This window comes from Gastrolobium bilobum, unplaced genomic scaffold, assembly GCF_033153095.1.
Source record: "Gastrolobium bilobum isolate Gb01-03AN ecotype WA unplaced genomic scaffold, APGP_CSIRO_Gbil_v1 utg57853, whole genome shotgun sequence".
In the NCBI taxonomy this organism is placed as follows: domain Eukaryota; kingdom Viridiplantae; phylum Streptophyta; class Magnoliopsida; order Fabales; family Fabaceae; genus Gastrolobium; species Gastrolobium bilobum.
Window position 1 is genome coordinate 272,998 of NW_026897351.1, and position 12,292 is coordinate 285,289.

A 12,292-nucleotide genomic window follows, 5' to 3' on the forward strand; every position below is an offset into this window, starting at 1 on the left:
ATGATGTGAGTGTCAGCTACTTCTAATGCATCACTTCTGGACTCTGTTTTTTTATTTTATTTTTATTTATATCTTCGTTTAACATTTTGTTTTGCTATATATATTTTTAATTAATTAAGCCTGTCATATTTCAAGTGGGTAGAAGAAACAAAACATGATCACATTAGAAAAAAACATTAATAATAATTATACAGACATGATCACGTGAAGTTCTTAACTTGCAGAATAACTTGATAAGTTGTTATATATCAAGTTACAACGAAAGAGAAGAGGGAAGTGAATCTCATCTCATCAAATTCAATTCAATCAATGGCGCCACCTTCGTTGGCTCTGCATTTGAATTTGAAGTTGAGGAGTCAACTCCAAACCAACAAGGTCGCGGAGCTGCCGGAGAAGACTCGTAACTCGAGAGTGTTAGTCCTCGGCGGAACGGGTCGGGTCGGAGGATTCACCGCCATTGCCCTCTCCAACCTCTGTCCCGACCTTCGAATCGTCGTCGCCGGCCGAAACAGGTCAGTGCATTTGTCATTCATCCTCACGCGTGCGCGTGACTGTAATGTAAGAAAGATTGTTGAGTAATTATAATTCGTGGCTGTGATGATGTGATCGTGTGACAGAGAAAAAGGTGAAGCTATGGTTGCAAAACTTGGCGGCAATTCAGGTTTTGCTCATGTTGACATCGACGACGTCAATTCTCTGGAAACTGCATTGAAAAGTAAAATCGCATTATCAATCAACATTTTTTTTTTTTTTTTTTTTTATTGAGATCGGTTATTGATGTTGTTGATGCCAATATAGTGTTAGATTGCATCTGCAGGTGTGGATCTTGTAGTTCATGCCGCTGGACCTTTCCAACAGGCAGAAAGGTGCATTGTTCTTGAAGCTGCCATAAATACCAAGGTAACCTATATCCTTCTTGCACGCACATGATACGACACAATATTCCCATAACTTAATTTTTAAAAATATCACGTTTTGATATTAAATAATATTTTTAATTTATGTAGTGTATATTATATTTAATATTCAATAATTTAATATAAAAAATGAAGCTAAACTTATAATACGTCATTAATTTTATAAAGAAACATAAAATATCACAAATATTTATATTAAACTCAATAAAATAGTAATCGTAATTCATCGAATCTAATAGTTAGAACTAAAAACGAAACTCAATGTAATCTTTGAATTTTTTTTAGTCTTTGCAATGTGTGTGTGTGTGTCAGTGTCAGTAGTGTTGGAAAATGTCGGATACTACATGTCAGGTATTTTGAAGTATTGGTGTATGATAGCCTATATTTTCCATCAACGATTAACCGTTTCTGAATCGCTACATTTTTATGTATATCAAAATTTTCTGCACTAATCTATGCTCATATCTTGCCTTTACATGTACACGCACTTAACTAACTTTTTTTTATTCTTTCCCCTTGATATATGTTTTTGCCGCAGACTGCATATCTTGATGTTTGTGATGACACAACCTATGCATGGCGTGCAAAATCCTTAATGAGTAGGGCGTTAGATGCAAATGTTCCAGCTATAATAACCGGAGGAATATGCCCTGGAGTGAGCAATGGTGCTTACTGCTTACCTATGTGCATTGCTCTTATGTTACGAAATCATTACCAGAAACATTTGTTCACCGCTCTATATTAAATTGACCTGGATAATACTTGAATGTCAAAAGTAAACTTTTATTTTTTTTTGGATGAGTATGAAAAATGATGACCTATTGACTTGCATGCAGTTTCTGGGTTTGCTTATCCCATTCTTATTCGTACTCAACAGTGTGAGATCATGTATTTGTAAGTTTGTGTGACTGATCCATGCTGTATACATAATGTGGCTTAAGCCAAAATTACTGGACTCCCTCCGAGTACTCATGAATAGGAATAATAAAGAAAATATTCGCTGATCGATACATACAACTTTTGATCTCTCTTGGGTTAATCTGATTATTCAAGTAATGCCTGCACATAGTTGGGAAGCTTATCTTAGGATATTGGTTATTCAAGGTTTTTCTTCTATGTTGCTATATACACAAGACAAAGAGTGCATGCTGATTGACAGTAATATTAATAGTAGATCACTAGGAATTTCTAGCAGATCATGCATTATGGTGAGTGAATTTTTTTTGCATCTGGTGTATTTTGATTGCTAACACTTCCTTGAATTTTGTCTTAGTCATGGCAGCAGAGCTAGTCCGTGCTGCAGAAAGTGAAAATAAAGATAAGCCAGAGAGGCTAAGGTCACAGTTCCTCTCGTATAATTCTGAAGTTTATGAATTTTTGTTTTCAATGAGAACATATTGTGGTTAATATGTCATTACTTATCTCACCAGTTGGACATATCATCATATGTTAAATTCCTTGATATGATATGCCTAGAAACCTAAGATACTTGAGAATCGAACATAGTGAATATCGAACACATCCTTAAGGTCCTTCTGTGTGGTTGAGTTATTTCTTGTCAAATTTATTTTCATTAATATATACATTATGGTATGTAGGAAATAATCTTTTTCATTAATCGAATGTAGACCCCCCCCCCCCCCCCCCCCCCCCCCCCCCCACAATGTGCTGATACGAAATAAGCTTAGCGGAATAGTGAAGGAAAATCAAAAGTCCAAATAATGATTAGAGGAATAATTTTAACCTGGGGTAGAAAAACCTAATCTTATATGTTTATTTTCTGGGCTTTCATGTTGATTTTGCAACTTATAAGCTGCTATTCCAGCACAGGTTCTACTACTACATAGCTGGAACTGGTGGTAATGGTCCAACAACATTAGCTGCAAGCTTCTTGCTGTTGGGAGAGGAAGTAGTTGCATATAACAAAGGTTGTTGTCTAGAGAGTTCGTATAAGTTATTTATTTAATCTAGATTAAATTACCATTTTGTTTGTAGGATTAAATGATGATGCTGGTATGTTCAACTAGGAGAAAAGATCAAACTGAAGCCATATAGTGGAATGCTCAACGTTGACTTTGGAAAAGGGATTGGCAAAAGAGATGTTTATCTATTGTAAGCTTGTTGATATATTGTAAGCATTGGAAGTTAGAATAGCCCCGCGGAACCCTGATTCAAAAACAAAATAAAAATAATAAATCTTCATTGAGTCTGTTTTATATCATAAGTGGTAATATACATCTGTGAAGGTCATTTTTCTGCTTCTTTACCAAGCTTCCATAATAGGATTTTGGTACTGTTTCAGTCATTCATATATGATATGATATATGGGCTACAACAAATTGGTTTAATTACCCCTGTATGTTTACTTTCTCCAGAAATTAGGATACCACTTCAATAAATGTTTTTCAGGAATTTACCAGAGGTTAGAAGTGCTCATGAGATTCTTGGAGTGCCAACTGTAAGTGCTCGATTTGGAACAGCTCCATTTTTCTGGAATTGGGGAATGGAAGCTATGACAAAACTTCTTCCTTCGGTATGCTCTTGAATCACTTGGATTGGCTTGTTTGCAGATAACTGCAATTGCTATCAGTATGCATGAAAATATTCTCAATACAATCCTGCTTTTGATAGGCTACTCACTCTATTATGAAATGGTACTGCATGTTGCTCTGCATCAAGTATCTCTTTTATCCTTATAATGAGCTGCATGACATCCTGAATTCTGATGTAATGATGAAAACAAGGAGGAAAGCAAAGTCAAGCATAATTTTTGTAGGCTCGATCTCATTATTTTTACTAAGCTTGGTTGATTTTTGGAAGCTTTTATTCAATTAATATGAGCTGCAACTTATCTGGCACATCCTAAAAGTACTACAATATTTAATATGTCTGAGCCTATGCTTAATGCATTTTCTAGTACTTAGGTTTTGTTAGTACATAGAATAATATTCTAACAATTATATTTTTATTTTTTTGAATGACTTTATTCAAAAATTGAGTTTGTGCAATCTAAATTCTTTTACAATGAAAATCTGAAGAGCCATACTCAGAATATCTGTGAGCAATACTGAAACTTACTCTACCATTTCAAGTTGCTTTCAAAATATAGTATCATGAATATGAATTCATTTAAATTATCTTTATACTCTACTTTTATATATGTTTGTATTTGTTGATTTTGATTATATTATGTTGCTATCAATGAAACAAAGTTCGAACATTTAAATGGAAAAAGCATGTAAACTTGATCAACCTATGATTTATGCTTTTCAGCATACAACTGCTATTCCCTTCCTTGCTACTGTACACCTTAGTACCAGGATATCTATCAAAATGCAATAGGGAAAGGAAAATATTCTACCGAACTTCCTTTAACTAGAACTCAACAAATCTAAAGAGTAGTTTTCTTGTTAATAGGAAGCATTTGATTTTTAGCATCAATGTTTGTTAAAAACCAGAATCCTGCAATATAATCAATTTGGATACTATGAATCCCGAAGAACGTGATATAAATGGAAATATAAAAAGAAAATTAGGAAAAAGGAATGCAAATGCGAAACAACTTACATATATCATGAAAATGAAAATAAAAGTATATGTTGTGATGACTTTTGAGTAAACATGCAGGAATTTCTAAGAGACAGAAATAGAGTCGGAAGGCTGGTTGAGTTGTTTGATCCTGTTGTTCGAGCAATTGATGGGATTGCTGGAGAATGTGTATCAATGAGGGTGAGGCAAATGAAAAGGATTAAACTAGTGCTCAGTTTAACCATCTTTTTCTTTATAAAATTACGTAGAATTGTTGTTATGAATCTTATGATGTTTAGTACAGTATGTAAATATAGTAATTAAGTCTACTCGTTCTTATCTACGTTTACCAAAAAAGAAATCTCTTTCTTGTCTACTGTTCAGGTTGAATTGGAGTGTTCAAGTGGCCGCAACACCGTTGGCATATTAAGTCATAGGAGACTTTCGGTGTAAGTTTTAACCAAGCTTACATTATACTAGCTTTTGGCGCATGCGTAATTTAATTATGAAAATAATTTGAAGGGAAAATTATTTTGAAATATTTTACTATAATTTTTTTTTTCATAATTTAATTATTCTATGTATTGAAGGAAAATATATATTATTATAATTGTGATTGTATCTACACTTTATAAAACGATTTATAGTTTTCTTTTTTCTTTTTTTAATAATTATAGTTTTAGTAACCCTTGGACAATCCTTTAACTTAAAGCCACTGGAAGGGGACTAGTGATGAGGTGCTCTGTTAACCTTTGCTGCTCTGTTAAACTTTGCATTTGAAACCTCATTGGTACCTTTTACTAAGGAAGTAGTAAAAGGTATACAAGTAAGTAGAGAGAGAGAGAGAAAGTGTTATACAAGTAGACTTTATCTTTTATTTATAAAATTCACTTGTGAATAATGAAACTTGGATCTTTGATGGTTTTTTAAGGGTCCAATATATGATTTATTGCTATAGTATTAGTATTAATATCAGTTTAAATTTTTTTTCTTAATTTCCTTGAGTATCTTCTAGAACGTGGGCCTCTATGATGGCCCGTGACACTATCGTTTTGATTTTAAATAAAATTTTGTATTCATAACGAGTTCATCTTTATTACCTTATGCTTTCTTCGAAGTTTTCTCCACAGTCCAATTTATAAAACACAAAAGATTACGGGTCCCACAAGGCAGGACACATGACATGAGTACAGAGCCTGAAGGGCTCGGTAGGAGAATATTTTTGGTACTATAGATGTACCGAAAATTCGGTGCATCTTTCATTTATTTTGTGACACGTGTTTTATTTTATATCAAATTATTCTCTCTCATGATTTTAAAATAAATTATTTATTATTGATTTGACAAAAATAAGACACGTGTCACAATATGAGTGAAAGATGCACCGAATTTACAGTGCATCGGTAGCATCAAAGAAATTTGGAACAGTGACCATTTTGTCACATTTGGACAAAAAAATTAACAGACTGCTACGCCAACCGTAAATTTTGCCAAAATGCCACGCGGCATAATTCGCTACACAGGTAGCGAAATATGCCACGTCAGAACCAAAAATGCCACATGTCAAATTTTGAGAAATTCGCTACCCTAGGTAGCGAATTTCTCAAAATTTGACATGTGGCATTTTTGGTTCTGCGCATTTTGACGTGGCATATTTCGCTACACTGTGTAGCGAATTACTTGCATGCATAATTCGCTACACTGTATAGCGAATTATGTCGCATAATATTTTGGCAAAATTTACGGTTGACATGACAGTTTGGTAATTTTTTTGTCCAAGTGTGACACTTTGGTCACTCTCTGAAGAAATTTTCGCTCGGTAGCCTAATTGATCAAACAAAGAGGAGACTGTGGGTCCCACAAGTTTGGTAGGGCCACAATGGAGGGTCCACTAACAAATCAGCATTTTTGTTATAAATCGTCCATGCTTTGAGTTTGAGATATTAATTTCATGAATCCGTAATCCGTTAGTGTTCTTTCTTTATTAGTTAGTTATAACGAATACAGCATGCGCATTTTTCAGATGTGTAGGAATTGCAACGGCTGCATTTGCACTTGCAATTCTTGAAGGAAGCACGCAGCCTGGGGTTTGGTTTCCTGAAGAGGTATTTGTATCTATTTTTCATATTTCTTTTTTCTTTTTTCTTTTTCGACTTATTTTAAAGGTATAACATTAAACATTTCATCAAACAAGTTTTTCCTTCGTGCTATAACTATTTAATCGAATTCTACATGCAGCCTGAAGGACTTCCAATTGAAGCAAGAGAAGTTCTTCTCATGCGTGTTAGGCAGGGAACGATTAACTTTGTAATGAACAGGTAAACTTTCTAACCTTTGCGCCGGTGTTCTGTATTATTGGTATCTTACTTTGGAAATTTTTCTCTATGCCGTTATATTTTTATTTTTTTTATTTTTATTTTTATTTTTATTTTTTTCTGAAAAATAAACAGGTCACCATGGATGATTGAAACAGATCCAAAAGAGCTTGGATTAGGAATATATGTATGAGTTTTCCTCTTCCCATACAAAAACCAAAGTGAAATTCAGTAAAATTCTTTCTATTGTACGCTGCAAGGCCGTACGTGTATTAGTTCTTGAGAGATCATTCTTTTCCATCCATGTATGTATGGGATTAGTAGTGGATGAGATGTCCAGAAGAGCAACAAGGCACACTGCCTCTCTATTTGGATTTGCTAAATGAAAATGAGCTATAGCCTTCTCGTAAAAAAAACTTCCAAAAAAAAAAAAATCTTGAGTTTGTTTCTTATGTTATTTTTAAAATTTCCTTAGTTTCTGTAAGAAAGAAACGTCAAGTATGTGATTTTTTTTTATTAGTTTGAAAATGAATAAAACAATATACTCAAGCGAGTATGTTTGCATTGTCTATGAAACTAGTCTCAAGTCTCAACTAGCCACTGGACGCATTTCACAGAGAATTTTTCTTTATTATTATTATTTTTTTTGAATATAGAAGGATTATTATAATTTATTGAGTAAATTTGTTACGTGAAATTGAAGTTTCAGTTACTTAGTTCCGACCATTACCATTATGTGTGTGTTGTTTTCTTATGTTTTTGTTTTTATTTTTATTTTTATGATGGGAAATGTTGGATTAATTTTAGAAATATAGTTTTCCAGTTGCTACAAAAAGACACATAAAAAGCCAGAATTCACCCATGGATTCTGATTTTTTTTTTTTTAAAAAAAATGAGCAAGTCTCAATTTTTTTGTGTCTGCTGCAAAAAATCTTATCTACAGTGACTATAGAAAAAAAGCCCTTAATTTTAACATCATTATGACCGGGGGGGGTAAAAAATACTCTTCCTGAATAAGGCCCAACTGGAACTAAGGCCCAACTGGAACTGGTGTTGTGATAATTACAATCTTTGAAGTGGCATTACAATTTAATTTCGTCTGTACATCTCAATATCAACTTTCTGATAAGTGTCTATAAAATTTACATATCTCAAAAAATCAGAACTCTCACTTAACCTTATTTCAAAATTTTCAAGCTTCCTTTTCATGTTTTGGTTATCAGCCAAGCTAAAATACCAAATCCTTGCTCAAATTCATAATCAGGGTAAAAAAGACAATATGCTTATAGCATGCAACCGGGTTGTCTTTCTCTTGACAAGAGAATTTTTCTATTTCCCGAAGCATTGACCAGCCCAGCTTCTCCAACTGCCATGTCATCGATTGCAGACTTGTATACCTACTAGACCTCTTCTAACCCAAAGGATTGAAGCCACATAACATCTGAATAAATGCATCACCGAACTAACCATAACGCCCACATTCATCAAACACCCTTGACATAGATGGTAAGGAGTCTAGACTCCTTAACCAAAAGTTTCGAGTTCGAGCCCTGAAAATAAAAAAAAATTGAGAGAACTTTCCCTTTTGATAGAATCCAACAAATGCTCGAACTGGATGTAATTCGAAAGATGAACCGGTTGAGAAACTAAAAAAAAAAAAATAGCCCACACTCGATGAGTCAAACTGCAATCCAGATCCTAGCTGAATTAACATTCCACACAGATTTTCCTATTTCCTACTTGATCGCCCAGGTTCAGAACCTCGAGAAGATAGATTACTACCATATGATCTCCAATCCTCTCTCCACTGTCTCCTGTTGCTTTGTTCATATGGGTAATACTGTGTATCCACATTATTCCTAGCCATAAATCCATGACGTTTCTTTTGGGAATTCCTCATTTCTTCTTCTGCATCATATCGTGCACCCTGCAAAATGAAATATTAGTCAACCTTAGAAAAATTGTATTCTCAAACTCGAGAAGAAGGAAAAGTAGAAAATGTAGGAAATCTTAGATTTATACGGAAGCGGTTTAGGACCTAGTACATTGGTATGCTTACTGAATCATCATTGTTTCACAATTACCTCTCGGTGCGCAGGTCTCGTGTAGAATCTTCCCTTGTAGGATTCCTCTTCACGAACAGCTCACCTCAGCGCCGCAGCACGAACAACCTCCTTGAAGCTGGACTGTGGCAGATCTTCCAAACTATCTCTCGAGGAGGAAGGGGAAGTGTGTGGGCACTGATTAGATTCAGAGCTTGCCTCTTTCTCACAAAAAAGACCTTGGAGGCTGATGACTTAAGAGGTACTATTTATATGGGTTCCAAGAAACCCTAGCTCATTGGGCTCTAGGTTCCTTGGGCTCTTCTCATACTAATAACCCATTTGGGCTTTAGTAAAAGAGCAAACCCAACAATCTCCCACTTGCTCTTTTGGATACAAACTTGAGTCGTAAAACCCAAGATCATGTAACCCATAAGTCATCATCTATCCGAAAAATACCCCATCCCTTGTCTCAAGCTAGCTTGGGGATCTACCATCTGTTATTAATCAAGGCTCCTGATAATCAACGAATGATTATCTAATTTGGTGCTACTCCACTAAAAGCCCGAACTTGAACTCCAAGATTAACAACACTTATAACATGAATATGCATCGCCCCTTTGTAGAATGTCTATAATTGATTGACAAGTTTTCTGTAACTCAATCAATTATTTATTCCCTTGACTATGATAGTTTCTTTAATGGATTACATGCACTGGCCAGTGTCTTTAATATCCAAGTACCGAAACATATCAAGGGGACATATCCTACAAATTCCATGTTGTTTATCTCATAAATACCGATAATCAAATAATCTCACTCCCAAAATACCGAGTTATTGGCCGTCAATAGATCGAACCTCACCCGTTGGTAAATCAAAGAATGAAAACTATTTGATTACCTATTTATAATAAACTCAGGGTTAAGAGCAATCACATAACTATAGTTAACTGGAGAATTGATACCTTATGACAGAAAAACAACCTTAATCAAATCTCTCCTTGATCCTTTCAATGTGAATGTTAATTCACACCAATATTTTCCAATGATTCGGACAAAACCATTTCATAAAATATTGCAGCCTAAATAAAGTGCCCAACTTTATTTAACAGCTGTGAATCCATTCATCAATTGTGAGAACCTATGATCATGTCCTCCATGAACGTATCCATATGATCATATACTCCACAATTTGATCCGGACCTTTATGTTTGTAAATAGTGCGCAAAATAAATAAATAAAACCTTATTTATGAAATTCAGAAAATTATTTTATTGTTTCATGGTCTTACTCCAAGAGCACAATGAAACCAATAACTCTCACTTGCTTAATGCAAGTCTGGGATCCTCCTAAGACCCAAAGAAGTAACATGCCTCTCGAACACAAGTTCAGGCAAACTCTTAGTAACTGGGTCTGCAAGATCCACCTCTAATGCTATCTGAGTTTAGTGAAAAACTCATAGCTCGAGGTTGATTTTCTTGAGTCAATATCCACTTGAAATAACTGAATTTTTGAAAACTCAGCTTTTCAAGACTCCCACTAGAATATACCAGCATATAATCTCTCGTTCTCCAAAGATACTTGAGTACATGCTTAACAATAATCTAGTATTCCTCTAGGTTCAAAATGGTACTATCTCACTACTCCCACTACGTGACAGATGTCTGGTTTAACGCCCAACATGATATGTGTGAGTCTACCTTTGCCAAAGCATAAGATATCTTGCTCATGCATTCTTCCTTCTTAGAAGTCTTTGGTCACTCCTTAGGAAGATGAATTCCACATCTGAGAATTATAATTCTTCTCTTAGAATTCTCATGTTGAATTTTGGCAAGAGTTTTGTCAATGTAAGTAGCCTGAGGTGATGCCAACAACTTATTCTTCCGGCCTCATAAGAGTTTTATACCAAGAATATAATTGGCTTCCCCAGTACTTCCATACCAAAACACTAACTTAGCCAACTCTTTATGCTTGATATTACCTCCACATTGTTTCTAATAAGGAGCATATCATCTACATAAAGTACCAGAAAAGCTACTGTCTTCCGTTGTATCCTTTACATACAAATACACATCATTCATCAAGGTTCTCTCAAAATCAAAATTTTGATAACCTGATCAAAACTGATGTTTCAAGACCTGGATGCTTGCTTAAGTCTATGAAATAGACTTTCACAACTTGCATACCGTGTGTTCCTACTCATTTGCTATAAACCCTTTTGGTTGTTGTATGTAGATATCCTGACATCCAACTCCCAAAATGAAATCTCATAATTGAGACTTATAGCAACTAAGAGAATCTGGATAGACTCAAGCATGGCGTCTGGCAAAAAATGCCTCCAAGCTAGCTTTGAAGGTTTTCACCTTTCTGTCCATCCTCTCTTTGCCTTTTATGTCCACATGCACCTTGTGGGTTTTACCCCTCTTGGTGTCTTTACTAGGACCGAACGGAGTTGAAATACAAGTATTTCATCTCATTGTTCATAGCCTGAGCAACACTTGATCAACAACATCTTCTAGTGCATTATCGTAACTAGTAGGATCAATATCACTCAACAAGAAACAACTTGAGAGTTAACAAGGTTCTCTCCCACTACGAATGTACTGCACTAGACCTTGTGTATTTATAGGTAAAACAAAGAGTGGGTCAAATGATGGATCTTCAATTTCTTAAGGATCCGCTTATCCTTGATATTGTTCCTTTACATGTGATACTAATATTTCTACTAGTTTCACTTATATATTATCATGTTGAATTTCCAATCATGGTTCTCTTGTTTGTTCACTTAGAGATATATCTATCCCCTCTTGAACAATCAAGGGAACAGTGGATGAAGCTTCTAGAGATTCTGGAAAATCTTGATCTGAGATAAATCTCATCAATAATAACCTAACTTAAGAGCTTATAATTTCTTATCTAGTCCTCCTTTAAGAAAATCATGTGAGTGCTCACTTAGATTATCTTGTCCTTAAGACTAAATAAGAAATCATCCCTAGTTCTCTTAGGGTAGCCAAAAGATATGCACTCTTCCATACAAGATTCCATCTCATTTGACTGTTGTTGTAGGACGTGTGCCGTAGCACCCTAAATCCGAATATGGTTTGATCTGGGCTTGCACCCTTACCATAATTCTTTAGGTGTCTTTACAACAAACTTTGACGGAATCAAGTTAAGAAGGTACATTTCCTTCTCTTAGGCATCTCCCTTGAACAACATTGACAAAAATGAATAACTGAACATGATTTTCACCAAGTCTAGAAATGTTTGATTTTTGCATACTGCAACTTCATTCAACTAACGCGTTCTTAGAGTTGACAGTTACGAAAACTATCCCCTCTTAAATCAGGTAAGACCTGAAATTACCAGACAGGTAGCCAAACACTTTAGTCAGACCAAAGTGTTTTTGATTTGAACACCTACATGCTTTTCTGCCTCAGACTAAACCTCTTGGAAATTTCCAAAAGCTTTAGACTTATAGCGCACTTGGTTC

General features: G+C 34.9%; 1 protein-coding gene across 1 annotated transcript; it reads left to right on the plus strand.

The window, feature by feature from the left end:
• Nucleotides 1-309: 309 nt before the first annotated feature.
• On the plus strand, nt 310-6,953 carry LOC133306179 (uncharacterized). Its single transcript, XM_061506460.1, has 13 exons — nt 310-512; nt 618-715; nt 818-900; nt 1,456-1,576; nt 2,191-2,254; nt 2,748-2,845; nt 2,945-3,029; nt 3,327-3,450; nt 4,545-4,646; nt 4,830-4,894; nt 6,469-6,550; nt 6,684-6,763; nt 6,896-6,953. Exons 1-13 carry the CDS (start codon nt 310-312, stop codon nt 6,951-6,953), a joined length of 1,263 nt encoding a protein of 420 aa, XP_061362444.1.
• The last annotated feature ends 5,339 nt before the right edge of the window (nt 6,954-12,292 follow it).